This window comes from Macrobrachium nipponense, chromosome 37 (assembly GCF_015104395.2).
Source record: "Macrobrachium nipponense isolate FS-2020 chromosome 37, ASM1510439v2, whole genome shotgun sequence".
NCBI classification, from domain to species: domain Eukaryota; kingdom Metazoa; phylum Arthropoda; class Malacostraca; order Decapoda; family Palaemonidae; genus Macrobrachium; species Macrobrachium nipponense.
Genome location: NC_061097.1, coordinates 13,723,911 through 13,743,139, shown reverse-complemented (window position 1 = coordinate 13,743,139; position 19,229 = coordinate 13,723,911). Strand labels below are relative to the sequence as shown.

Here is a 19,229-nt window from a genome sequence, read left to right as displayed (position 1 = left end):
AACTTGCTTGAATTGAGAATATCCCCCCCACCCGGACAGGGAGGCATCCGTGTGAATGGTTAACACTGGAAGGGGATATTGAAGGGGTACTAATTTGGCAAGGTTTTTCACTTTTGTCCATGGACGGAGCTGGTTGCGAAGGATCTGTGGGATCACTGACAACTTGTCTCGAGATTTGGTGTTTGCTCTTGATCGCCAAACTCGATTTATATCTTTCAGCCTTGCTTTCAGGAGGATGTCTGTCACTGAGGCAAACTGGAGAGAACCTAGGATTCTTTCCTGGTTTCTCCTTGATGTTTGTTTGCATTTGAGAAATTGTTTCACAGACTTGACTATTTCTTTTCTTTTGACCACCGGAATTGACAGATTGTGGGAAGACAAATCCCATTGGATTCCTAGCCACTGAAAACGAGACTTCGGAGTGAGCCTGGATTTCGTTTTGTTTATCTGGAACCCCAGATGTTCCAGAAATTGAACTACCTTCTTCGTGGATTTGAGACATTCCTCGACCGTTGGTGCCCAGATCAACCAATCGTCGAGGTATGCTGCTACCATTATCCCTTGAATTCTCAACTGCTGAACTACCACTTCTGCTACTTTCGTGAATACCCTGGGGGCTACATTCAGACCGAAGGGCATCACTTTGAATGAGAACGTCTGATTTCCTAGTTTGAAGCCTAGGAATGGCCGGAAGTGTCTGGCTATAGGGATATGATAGTATGCGTCTGTAAGATCAATGGAGGTTGTGACGGCCCCACGGGGAAGTAAGGTCCGTACCTGCGAGATGGTGAGCATTTTGAACTTGTCGCAACGAATGAAAGAGTTTAGCTTTGACAAGTCTAAGATTACCCTTCTTTTTGTTGAGCCTTTCTTTGGCACGCTGAATAAGCGACCTTGAAATTTTAGATGCTTGACTCTCGCAATAGCTCCTTTCTGAAGGAGTTCCTCCGCATAATCTGTCAATTCCTTTGATGGTTCCTGATAGAATGATTTGATTGGAGGGGGATCTTTGATCCAACTCCAACCCAATCCTTTGGACACGATGCTCTGTGCCCATTTGCTGAACCCCCACCTGTGACGGAAGAGGAACAGCCTCCCTCCTACCTGGGGAGCCTCACTGTTGTTGGGCAGGTTGACCTCCGCGCCCTCCTCTGAATTGTCTACCTCTTGCAGCTCTTCCTGTGCCACGCTGGCGAAAGTGGCCCCTTGCCCTGCTACCCCTAGAGAACCTATTAAAGGCTGGGTAGGCCTGGCTTTCGTACATAGAATTGAAGGCCGGCGAGACTGCGTAGGAGGTTGACGGTTGACTCTGAGGAGACAACAGGAGGATGGGTTGAGTCTGTTTTGAAGTAGACGGCCGTCCCTGTTGAGTAACTGGGACGGCCTGAACAAACTGCTGTTGCTGCTGTTGCTTCTGGTAAGGCTGGAACCTTCTTCCTGTCTTCTTAAGCTTCTTACCAGCAGCAGGGGCGGTCTCTTGTTTCCTCTTGGAAGAGATGCCCCATCTAGCCCTAAGGCTCTGGTTGAGCCTAGCAGCCTCGTGGTGCACCTCGTTCACAGAGGACTCTGGGAAGAGGTCCGCACCCCACATGCTGGAAGCCAGGAGTCTATTAGGCTCATGCCTGATAGTGGCCTCCTGCAAGACGTGCTTTCGGCAGTTCCTCCTAGCTAGGAAGAAGTCGAAAGCATCAGCTTGGACTGTCTGGAGCTGAGATTTGGCCAGAATCTTGAATAAAGTTCTGTGCCATAAGACAGGGCAGCCATTTCTGTAATGATTAGGGAGTTAAGGAACCTCCCAAATCTTGTTCGAGCATCGAACTCTGCCTGAATCAGGGTATCAGGCAGTCTTGGAAGCTTCTCGCCAAACTGGTCCATTGCGCAGTCTGGCTTAAGCTTACCAATCAAGAACGTGGCAGGCAAGTTCTCCCACAATTCTCCAAAGGCTGGGAAGAGCAGAGAAGTAGATTCCGCTTCCCTCAGCTGTGGCATGGGCTCGTCTTTGAGGACTGCCTGAAGAGTCGCTTCCACTATTTTGGTAGCGAACGGAAGAGAAGCCTCCTCCTCCGTAGCGAAAATAGTGAACGGACTCTTGAAAGCTTGGAGCTTAGTGTTAGTACACTCCCAATCCTCCAGGCAGTGAACCCATTCCCGCTGTGCGTGATCCCTACTATACAGCACAGTCTCTCGGGAAATCTTGTCATCTCTAGTGAGAGCAGCAACGGTCAGCCTAGCATACCCAATGAAAGGCTGAGTCAGTCCAGGAGGATAGAACTCGAAGTCCTCAATTCTTCGAGTTCCACACTCCGGGATAGAGATCATGCCGTCCTTGAAGGGGGCATAAGCGGCCACTCTCCATGGGTTATCCATGGAGAAGGCTGGTAGGGATTCGTAGGGAGGTAACTGCAAAATGCCAGTACCTGCTACGGGGGAGCTTGGCTGAGGAACCTGACTAAGTCCAGCAAAACGGTCCTCTTGCTCTCTAACTCTGTTAGAGAGATCCTGAATGGATTGGCCAGACTGGTTGATGGTGTTTGACAGCTGCGCAAACATCTGTTCAAACTTAGACCCGAGGGCGGTCATCCTCGAGCCAACCATCTCTCCCACTTGCTGCATCACAACTGCCGAAAAGGTGGTGGGATCAAAGGAGCTCGGTCCCGCCACACCAACAGGAGTTACCGGAGTGGATCCGGTGGATGCCGGAGAAGGCGTTGGCTCGGCTGGAGCGCGAGCCTTCTCCTTAGAAGCCTTGCTTCTAGAGCTCTTAGAGTAAGAAGAGCTCGGCTTTGCCTTCACCGCGTCAGCGTAGGAAGTCGTAGACTTCCTAGCTGAAGAAGACGACGACGACTTCTTAGAAGTCGTCTTATGGAGAGTCTTCTGTTCTCTCTGTCCCTTCACCTTCGGGGGTACAGAAAGAGCGGGAGAGCGGGCAGGGATCTCAGATCCCGTAAAGCCTTGGAAAGAGGCAGAAGAAAGGACAGGGGAAGAAGATCCAGGAGCGCCCAAGGAAAGACCTTGGGCGCCCGACACACCTACCTCAACCAACAAATCCTCTGCCCATACCGCCATAGGCTCGATGTTCAGGTCCAAGTTAGCCACATCTGGGACCGGCTCCTGCGTGGAGACGGACCCGAACGCCTGCTGCACCTCCTGCTGGATCGAAGTTATGAGAGGGGCTGCCGAGATGGGGTCAACATAGCCGGTCGACTTGCCACCGGGGAAGATCTGAACGGCCAGCTTCTTGTCCAGAATGTACGGCTGGCCCTTGGCGGCGTTCTTCCGAAGCCGCCCACCCAAGCCTTCAGGTTGCCAAGGCGACTTCCTTCACGGCGGCAGCCTGAAAGAAAAGAGAAGGGCGAAATGGAAGCTTCTAGCGGCGGAGACAGGGTTGAACAAAGCTTAAAACTAAGTGTTATTAGTGATAAGACCAACCGAAGTCTAAGAGTAGACTTACCCCACCCAACAGCTGACTAACAAGGTCGTAGCAGATGGTGCAAGCTTCTGGGTGCCAGACGATCAGTCCATTGTGGGTGGTGGCACACGGGGCGTGAGTCCTACACTCCTCATGGGCGCAGGGGTCGTAGAGTGTTGCGTTGCAACCCGGGACCTGACAGTTGATAGCCTGTAAGTGGAGAGATACATAAGTATCAGGTGCACACTTACAGCCTAACAATTGCTCCGCTGCATGCCGGAGCGTGAAAGTTAGATTAAACCAGAGCCCCGCCATAATACGTGTGGTAACTAGGCGGTTGGAGTTGTCTAAGGCTACGCCGGAGACAGGAAAAAGATTCCAACCAGGAGTGGTGAGGAGCCATGAAACCATGACGGAGAACGACGGAGATGGCACACATAAATAAATTAAAACTAAAATTCACCGTAATATTAGGGTAGGGTATCCGTATATATAACGAATATATAAAATTTCCCGTCTACTAGAAGAGTGCCCGGGTAAGGAGCGAGCTCTCCTCCGGTAGCGGAAAAAAGGATATAGTAGGCAAGCAACAGACCACTAGTAATGTCCACCCCGCCCGCTGGCGGAGCCAGACGAACCTATAACCAAAGGGGCCCCGGCTTCAGCGGAGGCTCCGTTCATTACAGTAGGGGAAGGGTGGGACTGAAGCAATAGGTGGGGGGTCCGGCGTAACACGGCGGGAGAGAGAGAGAGGGGGGGGTGGCCTACCCCTCCCCGTCCCTACAGCTACCCGCTCGGTGACCCGGTACCCGAGACAAGTGGTCGCCCTGTACCCCAGCTGGGAGGGAGCTCCTGGCCTCCTCAGAGGGAGAGGGAGGAAGGCTACTGTGGTTGTCATGGCAACCAAGGAGTCCCCCAGACCCCTCCCTATACCTGGTAGGGAGGGAAGGGGAAGGGTAAGGTGCTATGGGACACGTGATCGCAGGTGGCCTAAGCCGCGATAGCAACACAACCATGGAGGGGCCACGTGAACCAGACTGTACCAACACATGGTACATGCACCTAGGCTAGCCTAACACCCTAAATAACACTGATAATACATCGTAAAGGGGGAAAAGACACTTTTAGTAAAAGAAAGAAGCCCAGGAGGAGCAAGCTGTTCCGAAGAACAGTTGACTACTCGGAGCCAGCGGTAGCCGATGTAGAGCAAGAGCCGGGATGCTGGGCCAGAAACACGGTATAGCCCTAAATACCAAACTAAGAGAAATGGTAAAAGGGCTGTCCTAGCTATAAAAACGATGTAATAACGATGAACGTAATATAGTAAGCCCATAAGTATAAGATGTCCCAGTATGGGAGACCGGGAAATCTTAACACGAGGCGGCACGCAGCCGCCACGAGTCAACCGGGAGACCGTATATGACCTATTAAGAAGGAAAATACTGGTCCCTGGAAGACTAAAAAACTGTAAAATACTACTTATGAGGCACTTAACTTAGCCGATGCGATAGCTGCACGTTCCATCGTAATGACGAGGTAAAATTACGAAAACACAACACGAGAGGAAAAAGCACTCAAGCGCTGCGAACCTAATGATTAAGGATGTCCGCTAGGGGCGCTGCTGTCCGTGGCGTCGGTAGTAGTAGTAGTAGTAGCGGCCGCATCACCCTTTGGTATCAGCTCTCTCTGGTGGGGATTTTATGTTGGAAGGTCTAAATGGTGAATGACTCGTGGTAGTGATCCCACTCGCCTATATTCTCATACCGACACTTCTTTTATAGAGTGAGCGAGTCAGTTTTACTGACATTTTCTTAATTTTGTTTTTCTCTGGTAATTTTAGATTAATTTTACCTAGAAAGAATGATATTAAGGATACTTTCATAGGCCGACACGAGCTGAGCCCAGAAATATATATATATATATATATTATATATATATATATATATATATTATATATATATATAGATATATATATATATATACTGTATAAATATATATACATGATGTATATATATATGTGAGAGGAGAGAGAGAGAGAGAGAGAGAGAGAGAGAGAGAGAGAGAGAGAGAGAGAGAGCAATGGTCTTATCCCTCACTGTAAGCTCCCACACTTTAAATAGTTAAGATGACCACCAACCAGAGGCAGTATCTACCTGCTACAGCTCTCTCACCAGGTAAGGAGCAACAAGCATTGTATCAGTGTTAGAGATTTTATATTCCCTAACTCGTCATCATCAATAATGTTTTGGGAATCAAAAGAGTCCATTTTTTCCCACCTCTAGTGCAATGAGGGATTCAGCAAGTAATTAAGAATGAAAGACCTCCCTCCTCCCCTCATATGGACATCAGGGCAGAAAACAATTGGCAACTCTCAGCTGCATTGTTCCTTCCTTACCCTGAAAGTGGACAGGCCTAGTTATCCTACACAAATTTTGAAATTTTAATCTGATGGCAAGTGAACGTTTAGGCAGTACTATAATTACTTAGTAAGTATAAATAAAATGTTAATTTATTATAAAAAATAAATTTTAAAACTTTTATTTTAGATGATCATATATATGCTGTTACTTGAAGTTTGTCACCATAAGCTACCTTTTTTATTTTACTATTTACAGGATTGGCAGGAGGTAGTAAAACTGTATGAAAAAGATAATGTTTATTTAGCTGAAGCTGGACAGCTTTTAGCTCGGTATATCAGCTATGAGATTCCTGCAATTAAACGACAGGTTTTGAAAGGAGTTCAGATGCAACAGGTATGGTTTTGGCACAGATGTTTTACATTATCTACTGCATTATTTTTATTATTTGTTGCTAGGCTACCATTTCAGTTGTGATACAGTTTTAGGTAAATACAGTGTTCCCCCGTATTCGGGGGATGTGTACCAGACCCTCCGCGAATAGCTAGAATCCACGAATAGTTGAAACCCCTTTAAAAATGCTTAAAACTGTCTGTTTGGGTAGTTAAAACTCAAGAAAAACTCACTAAAAATGTTTATACCTGGTTTTTTAATAGTTTTATCACAAAAAGTGCATTTTATGATGAAATTGATAAAAAAAAACCAGGAAATTGTGGATATTTCTCATAGATAAATACAGTGGACCCCCCCGTATTCGTGTTCTCCGGATTCACGGACTCACACATTCGTAGATTTCTATCGGAAACTTTTCCCCCCATTATTCGCGGTATTTTTCTATGAGAAATATCCACAAATTCTTGGATTTTTTTTATCAATTTCATGATAAAATGCACTTTTTGTGATAAAACTATTAAAAAAACCAAGTATAAATATTTTTTGTGGGTTTTTCTTGAGTTTTAACTAACAAAATAGGCTATTTTCATTGTTTTATAGGGGTTTCAACTATTTGCGGGTTCTAACTATTCACGGTGGGGTCTGGTACGCATCCCCCGTGAATACGGGGGACCACTGTACTGCAAATAGGCAAATTATCCGTGAATACGGGGGGGCTCACTGGATCTGAAATTGAGTGTTAATGTTATTGTGGAGGTGTTTAGGTTAGGAACTATGTGGCATTGCGAGGTACAAGACATGAAATATGCAAGAGCTGGTTGTACTACATTGTCTTTGTTACCTATTAGAAGGCCAGACCCCTGAAGCCTAATATAAGTTGAGGTGCTTCTGTAATTTACATAATCTTTTATGTATAAGATAATGATAATAACAATCTAATTATTAAACAGAAAAAAGAAATAATACCAATGTTATTTTTTACATTTATTTTACTATGTTGTGTTAAACACACATGCTATTCATTATTTGAGCTGAATTGTGAATTTTAGGTTAAGAGAAAATTTATCATTAAATACATAATATAATTACAGGATATATAAATGGTGAGGAGAGTTTAAAAAATTTAATGTTGTCTATTTGTCCTTGATTAAACATGTTAATTTCATTACACTTTTCATTTCATATCACACTTATATAGTAATATTTACACATACTTGACAAAAATGCACACACACACTTATATTATACAGGCACTCCCTGGTTATCAGCAGGGGTTCTGTTCTCAGCGGAGTGCTGATAAACAAAAGCCGCCATTATCCGAAACTGTGATTTATGACAGCAAGTTTCGGTTAATGGTGCCGATAACCAGTTAATGGCACCTCTGTTAGGTATGTTATGGTGCCATAACTCTACTATCAGCACCTTATGGCACCGATAACCGCCAATTTTATGGCACTAGACGAGCGCCATAAAACCAAATCACCATTAACCAAGTCCACCAATAACCGTCAACTCATCATCATCATCCAGGAGCCATATCCCCAAGGACATCGGCAATCATGGTTCGCCATTCCTCTCTGTTTCTGGCTCTCTGCAGCAACTGAGCTGCAGACATTCTTCCTCTAGTCATTCTCACCAATCCATCCATATATTTTTTCCTAGGTATTTCTCTTAGTCTCCTTCCATTGATTTTACCAGTGAGAGAGAGAGAGAGATCCTCTAGTTCTTGTCTTCTCACTATGTGACCCACAAACTGCATTTGTCTAGCTCTCACTGAGGCCAAAAGCTCTCTTTCAATGCCTACTCTCTCTAATACTTCATCAATTTTCCTTTCTGTCCATGATATTTTTATTATCCTTCTCAAAAACCCAATTTCTGCAGCCTGTAACCTCTCCTTGTCTGCCCTCCTCAAGGTCCAAGTTTCACAGCCATATAACAATACAGACCAAACAAAAAATTTCACAAACCTCCTCAGATTCATAGATATTTTCAAGTTGGTGACTAATTTCTTGATCTTACCAAATGCATCTTTTGCCATGGATATTCTCTTCTTCATCTCTTTTTTGCATTTTCCATCACTTGTGACAGTGCATCCTAAATAATTAAAACTATTGGTTTGTTTAACTGTTTCAGCATTAATTCTTATATCTATTCATGGGGGGATTTCCTCCTTGGTGATAACCATAACTTCTGTTTTTCTTAATATTTATTGACAGACCTCTTTCTCTGCGTGATTGGTGTAAAGTACAGGCGGCCCGCGGTTAACGGCCCAATCACTCAACGGCGAATCGGTTTTACGGCGGTCGTCAAAAATATTCATTTAAAAAATAAGGTATTTTAAAGGTATCTTTACGGCACAAATTTCAGTTAACAGCGCCGCTAGCGCCGTTGTCTAACGAGTCCATACATTTGTAGAAATGCCGTTCAGACCATAAAGGTTATGCAAATTATATTAACAAATTTTATGGAGAGTTATTACGTAGGTATTAGGGTAAAATATATGCCTCTGACGCTGTTCTATGCCGAAAATATCGAGTTACATAAGTGCAAATTTAGCTATGGATGTGTCGATTCATAAATGTTCATGCTTTTGTTTCAAATGTGTATGAAAATGTATTACGTGAAAGGCATTTTTATTTCTGTACAGAAATATGATACAAAGGCAGCTTTTGAAACTGCCCTTCACGTTATTAAATACGATATTTTTTTCATGTTCTTTCTTGAAGCCGCCGCCTGCCGCTCTTCCGAAAATATCGATTTAAAAAAAAAGAAGTGCAAATTAGCGATCGATGTGTCGATTTTATAAATGTTTATGCTTTTTATGTTTAAAATGTGTATGAAAATGTATTACAAATAGGGTATTTTTATTTCTGTGCAGAAATATGATAAAAAGGCAGCTTTTGAAACTCTCCTTCAAGTTATCAACTACGTTGTTTTTTTTCAAGTTCGTTCTTGTATGCCGCCGTCTGCCGCTCTTCCGAAAATATCGAGATAAAAAGAGTGCAAATTTAGCGATCGATGTGTCGATTTTTCAAATGTTTATGCTTTTATGTTTAAAATGTGTATGAAAATATATTACGTAAAGGTATTTTCATTTTTGTACAGAAATAAGATACAAATTAAGGCAGCCTTTGTAACTACGCTCCACGTTGTCAGGGGATGGTTTTTCATGTTCGTTCTTGTCCGCCAGTTCCGAAAATGCATTGTGTTATTTTATTAACTTATGCATCTTTTCCATAAATTTCTTTAAAAGTTATACATTATTTCACTGTATCCAAGAATATTGTATGTATTCTCATATTATTGTATTTTAAAATACTACGGCAAACTTAAGCCCGTATTCCGCGGAGCGGCCAATGTTGTGGTTTGAAATCAGCTGATGAATACGAGTTTGTTTCACCATAACGCAATTCTGAGCGAATGCTCTTGCTTCTAGTTAGCATAAACGAATATCTATATACTTGACTTATATGAGACAAAGTTATTTTTCCTTATACAGCGTGTTTTTAGGTGGAAATATTTATTGAATATGTCTCGTTGTGAATGTGAACTACTATTTTTTTCGTTAACAGATTACATTGGCGGCATGTTTTAATTGACGTATAAATAAAATTATGTGAATTCCAGTTCGCAATAATCCTTTATATCATCGTAATACGAACTTTACGTTATTTATCTTATATCGGCGTGAAACCAACAGTAAAATGTGTTCTTTCAAGCACAGTAGTTTTGATTAAAATGATTTTATCCCAATTTTATCTACAGTTGTGTGTGATGGCAGACGTTTACTGCAGTTTTATCCTTGTTGCCGATGTACGATAATAGTCATTAGCAGCTTGAACAGTTTTCTCAGCTTCAGTTATAACTAGGTTTAAATTTAACGGTATATTTCCCGGTTGATCTTTAATCTATATTGATCTCTGATCTATAGCGAATAAAGTTATTACATTAAGATATCTCAGTTATATTCTATACATAACGCCATTTATAACAAATACGGCAATGTTGCACTGTAGTACGATGATCGAAATACAAGCCAAACAGATGTTATCCAGTTCGGTTGTACTTAGAAAAAAAAAAAAAAAAAAAAAAAGTCGTTTCTCGTTCGGTTGTTCATGGCTGTACACGTTCACGCAACGAGTATAACGTTAAAACCACACTTTCATCATTCTCTTTTGCTGTTATTGAACTTATGTAACTAGAAGATGGATAAAGTTAGGCCATTGTAATTTGATCTCTCATAAAATCGGACTATCGTAAGACTAATTATCATAACCTGAACACTACAGCTACCTGTACACTGTATAAACTTTATTATATCTTTACATACTCTAGACACCCACATGTACTGTACAGTAAATTCTATAGTACTATACTGCATAAATATAATTTTACTTACTGCGCCGTTGTGGGATTACGGCGCCTTTGACTGGGTTAGAGTTTTTCGAAAGAAGGTGTGCGGCGGCCGTAGGCTTTAAAATCGCTCAACGTCGAAAATCGCTTGGCGTCGGTGGCCAGGAACGGAACCCCTGCCGCTAACGGAGGGCCGCCTGTACTGATTAAAGCTTGAAGTTTATCATGGGATTCTGCAACAAGTGCTGTATCATCAGCATATCTGATATTAATATTGACTCCTCCAACCTTAATTCCTTTCATATCTCTGAGATCTCGCATTATCATTTCACTATATAAATTGAAGAAATCAGGTGGTAACACACAGCCCTGTCGTACACCTCTCTTGATGTGCCGAGTCTCTGATTCATCATTTTCTACTTTCATTGATGCCTCTTGATTCCAATATAAATTCTTTATCAATCTTAGATCTTTCCCATAGATATTTATCTGTTCCAGTATCCTTATAAGGTCTACATGTCTAACCCGATCAAAAGCCTTTTCATAGTCAACAAAACAAACATATAGATCCTTTTTCACTTCTATTGCTCTCTCCATCAACATTTTCAATATAAAAATTATATTTCTTGTCCATAAAACCACATTGTTCATTGCCAATTTCCAGGAGTATCTTATTTCTTATTCTGTTGAAAACAATCATTAATATTATTTTTGTGATCTGATTCATGATACTGATAGTCTGGTGTTTGTTACACTCAAGTGTTCCTTTTATTTTTGGTATTGTAATAAATGCCGATTTATACCGAAGACTACCTGTATATAAATAAAGCGCCTCTTCCCTAAGTCAACAATTAGTGATATTTCTTCTGAACTTCAAAAGAAAAGCACTGTGGATCTGTTAGCACAATCTTCTAGATGCTCCTGGGACCTGACACTTGCCAGTAACAGGAACAGAACTGTCTCACTCTTTCAGCCATTGCCCTTTCAAGGCTGTAGAAATAGATCACAGTCAAGACCTAGAACGAACCTTCAGTTTCTGGCGCGATCATACAATAAAGTCATCGTCCAAGCTTGCAACCCGAAAGTGAGAATCTCGGTCTTCATGCACCGGTAGGAGCAAGACTCCTACACTACTGGAAGTAATGGAGTGAAAGAGGAGCAGGGGAATGGATCGTGTCAGTACTCAGGGAAGGGAAGATTATTCCATTCCATTCAAAGAAAAACCCACTTTGGTCCACAAGCCTATCGTGTTGCTCCTACTTGGTAGTTGCGAGAGGTTTTCAGCACTGGTGAGGAAGGTGGTATCTCTCATCAAGAAGAGAACCCTCAAACAAGTAGTAGACATCAAGTTTGACGGCTTGATGTGGTCCCCAAAGCATCAGGGGGATGAAGGCCAGTGTTTAGAAGTGAGCACCCTGAATTTCTTTGTGGAAAAGATAAAGTTCGGGATGGAAACAGGTCACTCTTGTTATGTCATCCATTCAACAGGGCAACTGGATAGCATCCATAGATATGCAGGATGCATATTTCCACATCCCGGTACGTCAGAAGTCCAGGAAGTACAGACAGTCCACAATTATTGGTGGCCTCCGGTATTGGTGATCCATTTAAAATCGGCACCGAAATGCATCAATTTCCAATTATTGACGCTGATAAGCGCTGAAAATCAATGATTTTCGGTTATCAAGCCATTGGAACGGAACCCCCTGCCAACAACCGGGGACTGTCTGTACCTGCGATTTGTTTTTCAAGACAGAGTGTACCAGTTTCGAGCATTATGCTTGGGCAGTTCGACTGTTCCACAAGTTTTTACGTAAGTCATTGCTCTGTTCGCCAGTGGTTACATCTGATGGGAATGAATATCCCCCTTTTCTTGGATGACTGTCTCCTTAGTTCACCATTGAAGAAGAGTTGCATGGAGAACATTATGCAAATGCTTGAACTAGCACAGGAGTTAGGCATGTTAGTCAACTTCAAGAAGTCCTAGCTGGTTTCATGTCAGAAGATTCTGTATTTGGGGATGCTGATAAACTTTCTGAGTTTTCAGATTTCTACTTCCCCCAAGAGGATTCAGACTTGCCTGAAAAAGGTAAAAGAATTGTTCGAACAACAGACATGCTCGGCGAATCAATGGATGAGCCTTCTCGGAATCTTAGCCTCGATGGAACAGTTTGTTTACTCAGGAAGGCTCCTTAAGAAAACACTTGCTTCATATGAGAACATTTCCATTTTATCTTTGGGCTAGCTGTAACAGGAAGACATATCTGGATACATTTGTCTTCCATACCATATAATGCAAGAAATAAAGAAGGATCTGTGATGGTTGAGTTCAGAAGACAAAATTTCAGAAGGGAAGTCTCTTGTCTCCATTGAGCCCTAAGCTAGATTTTTGTGCAGATGCATCAGATCCAGGTTGGGGAGATCCTTAGACAGTCAGGAAGTGTTGGGATTATGGTCCGAAGAATTGAGGAACCGGCACATCAAACTCAAATAAATGACAGCCATTTGACTGGGTCTTTAACACTTTGCATTAGTAGTTCGCAGTCAAGTAGTGACCATACATTCCGACAATACAACAGCCCTGTATATATAAAGAAGCAAGGAGGGATGCATTCATTCTCCTTTTCTGAAGGAGTAAGGCCTCTTCTTTTATGGGCAGACAACAACCAAACCAAGTTTGTAACTTTATATATCAAGGGCAGATTCATTGTCCCTGTGGACGTATTGAGCCGTCACAAGCAGGTGTTCCCCGCAGAATAGACTCATTATCCTCAGGTGTGTGAGGACCTTTGGAAACTGTGGGAGAAACTGCTTAAAGAGGAGCGGGGGAATGGATTGGGTCAGTACTTAGGGAAGGGAAGGTTACTCCATTCCATTAAAAGAAAAACCCACTTTGGTCCACAAGCCTATCGTGTTGCGCCTACTTGGTAGTTGCGAGAGGTTTTCAGCACTGGAGAGTGAGGTGGTATCTCTCCTCGAGAAGAGAACCATCAAATACAAGAAGTAGACATGAAATTTGACGGCTTTTATAACCTTCTATATGTAGTCCCCAAAGCATCAGGGGGATGAAGGCCAGTGTTTAGAAGTGAACACCCTGGATTTCTTTGTAGAAAATATAAAGTTCAGGATGGAAACAGGTCACTCTTGTTATGTCATCCATTCAACAGGGCAACTGGATGGCATCCATAGATATGCAGGATGCATATTTCCACATCCCGGTACATCAGAAGTCCAGGAAGTACAGACAGTCCACGATTATTGGTGGCCTCCGGTATTGGTGATCCATTTTCATTGTTTTGATTTTCGGCCCGAAATGCATCAATTTCCAATTATTGACGCTGATAAGCACCGAAAATCGATGTTTTTCGGTTATCAAGCCATTGGAATGGAACCCCCCCCGCCAACAACCGGGGACTGCCTGTATCTGCAATTTGTTTTTCAAGACATAGTGTACCAGTTTCGAGCATTATGCTTGGGCAGTTCGACTGTTCCACAAATTTTTACACAAGTCATTGCTCCGTTCTCCAGTGGTTACATCTGATGGGAATGAATATCCCCCTTTTCTTAGATGACTGTCTCCTTAGTTCACCGTCGAAGAGGAGTTGCATAGAGAACATTATGCAAATGCTTGAACTAGCGCAGGAGTTAGGCATGTTTGTCAACTTCAAGAAGTCCCATCTGGTTTCATGTCAGAAGATTCTGTATTTGGGGATGCTGATAAACTTTCTGAGTTTTCAGGTTTCTACTTCCCCCCAAGAGGATAACTCTGAGTTTTCAGGTTTCTACTTCCCCCCAAGAGGATAACTCTGAGTTTTCAGGTTTCTACTTCCCCCCAAGAGGATAACTCTCTGAGTTTTCAGGTTTCTATTTCCCCCAAGAGGATTCAGACTTGCCAGAAAAAAGGAAAAGAATTGTTCGCACAACAGACATGCTCGGCGAATCAATGGATGAGCCTTCTCGGAATCTTAGCCTCGATGGAGCAGTTCGTTCACTTAGGAAGGCTCCATAAGAGAACACTTGCTTCATATGAGAACATTTCCATTTTATCTTTGGGCCAGCTGGAACAGGAAGACATATCTGGATACATTTGTCTTCCATACCATATAATGCAAGAAATAAAGAAGGATCTGTGATGGTTGAGTTCAGAAGACAAAATTTCAGAAGGAAAGTCTCTTGTCTCCAATGAGCCCTAAGCTAGATTTTTGTGCAGATGCATCAGATCTAGGTTGGGGAGATCCTTTGACAGTCAGGAAGTGTTGGGATTATGGTCCGAAGAATTGAGGAACTGGCACATCAACCTCAAAGAAATGACAGCAGTAAAGTAGTAACCATACATTCCGACAATACAACTGCCCTGTATATATAAAGAAGCAAGGAGGGATGCATTCATTCTCCTTTTCTAAAGGAGTAAGGCCTCTTCTTTCATGGGCAGACAACAACCAAACCAAGTTAGTAACTTGATTTATCAAGGGCAGACTCAATGTCCCTGTGGACGTATTGAGCCGTCACAAGCAGGTGTTCCCCACAGAATAGATTCATCATCCTCAGGTGTGTGAGGACCTTTGGAAACTGTGGGGGAGACTGCTTCTAGACTGTTTGTGACATTGAAGAATTATTGTCTTCCAACCTTTTGTTCACCAGTCTCATACCCTCTTGCTTGGGCAACAGATGCCATGTTGCAGGGCTGATTGAATGAGAATCTATGCTTTCCAGCCATTCTGCATGATACAGGGAGTGATAAGTTCAGGAATCACTCTGTCACAGTGACCCTAGTGGCCCCATTCTGGCTGAGACAAGAGTGGTTTGCAGATCTCTTGATGAGGACAGACTTTTTGAGGCTGTTACCACAAAGAATAAGTCTGCTGAGACAACTCCACTTCAACTCCTTCCACCAAGGATTGTCAACTCTGGCCCTAACAGGATTCAGAATGTCAGGAACCTCCTCCGTCAGAAGGGGTTATTAAAAAGAGCTTCGGAAGCAATTGTAAAATACAGACGTTTCTCTTCTGACAAAGTCTTATCAGGCCAAGTGGACAATCATTAGGTCTTGGTGTAGAAGACATGACATATCATCTTCTAAGATGTCTTTATTGGATATTGCAGACTTCCTCCTGTATTTAAGGACGTAGGGTACTTTCCTCTTCTACAATTAAAGGTTGAAGGGCAATGTTAAATTCAGTGTTTCAGCACAGATGGTTGGATCTATTGGCTCCCCAAGACCTCTGAACCTCATAAAATCATTTGATACTTCAAAATCCAAGGGATCAGAGACAGTCTCTTGGAATTTAGATGTGGTGTTGAAATGGTTCTTGGGACTTTGATTCGAACCCCTTCAATCCACCTCACTAAGGGACCTTGAGCGCCTCAGTGGCGTGGTTGGTATGGTGTTGGCGTCCTACCTCGGTGGTCACGAGTTCAATTCTCGGCAATTCCATTGAGGAGTGAGAGATGTGTGTTTCTGGTGATAGAAGTTTACTCTCGACGTGGTTCGGAAGTCACGTAAAGCCATTGGTCCCGTTAACGTAAAAACACCATACAAAGGGACCTTACCAGGAAGACCCTTTTTCTGGTGGTTTTGGCGACACCCAAATGAGTAAGTGAGCTGCAGGCTCATGACAAGAGAGTGGAATTTGCACAGGGAGATGCCATATGTTGTTTCACCCTGGGCTTTTTAGCAAAAAATGAAGATCCACCCAAACCCTGGCATCATTCATTTGCTATTAAAAGTTTAATGGAAATGGAAATACTAGCCCAGAAGAGAGAAGAGGAGTAGAGGGTTCTGTCCCCACTGAGAGCACTAAGATACTATTTGATGAGAACTGAAAAGATTCAAAGCCCTTTGAATCAGTTGTGGCGCTCAGTTAGGAATCCATCCTTGTGCTGTGTCAAAAAATCGTCTTGCATTTTTCTGAAAGATCTGATCACTGAATCCCATTCGCAAGTTGGAGAGGAAGACTTAATGTCAGTTAGAGCCAAAGCTCGTGAGACCAGATCGGTTGCCACACCGTTGGCCTTCAGACAATCTATCCTTTTCATCAGTAATACAGGCTACTTATTTTTGGAAGTGCAGATAGTCTTTGCAACCAAAATGCAAAAATCCCATAAAAAAGTGCTTTTAACTGGCTTATAACTGCCAACTACCCAGTTCCTCTTGAACTAAAATGCTCTTAGCTGTCTATTTTAACATTTCACTGCTGAATTTTATAGTTCAAACAAAAATATACCTTAATTTATCATACTAAAACAATTTAATATATTTCCAAAAAAAATATACCCCAAACCATGATCCCAAAACATTCTAGGTCATCTTAGATTAGTACCCTTTTACTCTTAAGCACTATAATACGCCCCCTAAAATGCTTATAACATTGATTAACTAATTTTAATATATTAATATATTAATGTAAATAGCAAAATATCTATAAAATGTTTAGTACAAATTAAATAAATCTGTCTTACAGAACGTTTAACAACTAATCAGGTTACCCCTGTACTGTGTATTATAATACATAATATTAGCTGTTTTCTCTCATATTATTGAATTTGTAAAATATTTAAACTTATCACTAATTTGCTTTTTTTGTATAGTGTACCTATAATGCAGTAATGTTCTATTAAGCTCATCCCAGGTTAACCCCAGACTTAGCATAATAGGTGTATGCTCTCTCTCTCTCTCTCTCTCTCTCTCTCTCTCTCTCTCTCTCTCTCTCTCTCAGGGTAATGTAAGGTGTATATGAAATTATGTTACTATAAAATATTCTTGGATTATAGAGCATATTATGCTTATAATGTAGTTATGTATCTATGAAGCTCATTCCAGTTGCACCCCAAACTAAGCATAATAGGTATACAATTCTCTCTCTCTCTCTCTCTCTCTCTCTCTCTCTCTCTCTCTCTCTCTCTCTCTCTCTCTCTCTCTCTCTCTCTCTCTCTCTCTCAGGGTAAGTGTATTTGAAAGGATATTACTATCAAGTTTTTTATGATAGAGCATGTTGTACATTATTTTAAATATTAGCTAATTATTTAAATTTTATATTCCAGTCTGTTTTTACTGGAAAATAAAATGAAAATAATTAGTGCATATTTTAGATATTGTACAATATGAGAGAGAGAGAGAGAGAGAGAGAGAGAGAGAGAGAGAGAGAGAATCATCCACCTATATTATACTCAGTATGGGGCTCAATCTGGAATGAGTAGATACAAAAGGACATTATAAGTGTATGCTGTAAATCATTATCATAAAATTTGTTCATGAAACTTACCTGTCAGATATATATATAGCTGTATTTTCTGAAGTCCGACAGAAATTCAAAAACTTCCGGCACACACAGTGGTCGGCCAGGTGGTTAGTACCCATTCCCCGCCGCTGGGAGCTGGGGGTATCAGGAACCAGTCCCATTTTCTATTCATAATTTTTCTGTCGCCGGTGCTGGAAACACCTGTTTTCAGTACCTCCGTCTTAGGATTTTGGAAACTTCATGGCCGCCAAATATCCTAATTGTCTTTTGATTTATTGACTTGGATTTGTGGCTAGGCATACGCTATCTTAAATTGTTTTGAATATGATTCATTTTTGTATATCTGAATCTAGTTAGGCTAGTTTCAGAGGGTGTTGTCTGCTAAGATAGGGTGTGGCTACCGAAAGCTTCGGTAGTTCCGCACTCGATATGCACGAGGGCTATGTGTCTTGCTTCTTTGTTGAGATTTGTCATGTAAGGAGTGTGAGACTTTGTCTAATTCCATAAGGAAGACGTATGATTCATATGTACGCAATTAATCAGTAAATACAAAGTCATGGGGTAGGCTAACCTACCTGTAGACTATTTTGCCTAACCCTGTAGTATGGCCTACGGGCTATAAATATGTCTCGTGAGGTAATGCCCTTTACGTTATAGATTCCATCTGTATCTTGGAATCTAAGGTGCTCGCTCTCCTATCATTGTGGTGAAAAGTGCTACTTCTGTAGTTGTTACTCCTAACCCTGTAATGTTGCCTTCGGCGCGCCCTAAACAGTTTCTGTAGAGGGTATTGACCTTTCTCTGATACTCTATCGATTTGTAACTTAGAATCGAAAGTGCTGGCTTTGGAGAGCAAAAGTGAAGTGGCTAAGTGCAGTGACAGTGCCCCTTGTGTAGTGGAGGGTGCGTCAGATCGGCCTTATTTCGCCTCTAGGCCGGGACCTCTGCTTGACTCCCAGGAACAGGGAGAGAGCATGTCGAAAGCCGAAGGAGGGTTACGAGGAACTCCCACCGATCTGACGTGCCTTCGGCAGACCTGAAGTTACTCCTAGGCTGCCAAAAGTGCGTGCACGAATCCTGAAGGATTGCTTCTCGTCCTCCGAAGCGTCCTCCCTGCGCAGGGTTTGGAGCTTTCGGAAGGACTCGCGCCCTCTAAATAGAAGCTTTATAGAAGAGGACGTTTCACGTCCCTCTCTCTCTCTCTCGTCATGCGTTGCAGTGAGAAGTAAGAAGGCAAACGTCGTCCTGAACTCGTGTACGTCTTTCCACCGAGAAAAGGGAAAGCAAGTCATATTAGCAGGACGCTTTTGAGCGCGGACGTCCTAGCTTTGTTGCTGTGAGAATAAGAAGGCGTTCATCGCCCCGCGTATTCTCACACGATCAACCCTTCACCTGAGACTGCTTCGTGCAGTCGGTTTTCTCTCCGAGATGTCTAATGCTCTTCCCTGAAGGCAGTTTCGCTTGCATTGACGCCTGTCA

At 42.4% G+C, this 19,229-nt stretch overlaps 1 protein-coding gene across 1 annotated transcript in view; it reads left to right on the top strand.

Moving 5' to 3' along the window:
* Positions 1 to 19,229, top strand: part of LOC135209027 (CDK5 regulatory subunit-associated protein 3-like) — a 214,041-nt gene that overhangs the window by 106,582 nt on the left and 88,230 nt on the right. Inside the window, exon 4 of the mRNA XM_064241562.1 lies at positions 6,025 to 6,162. Within this exon, the coding sequence (XP_064097632.1) occupies positions 6,025 to 6,162 (138 nt within the window). The remainder of the gene's footprint in view (positions 1 to 6,024; positions 6,163 to 19,229) is intronic.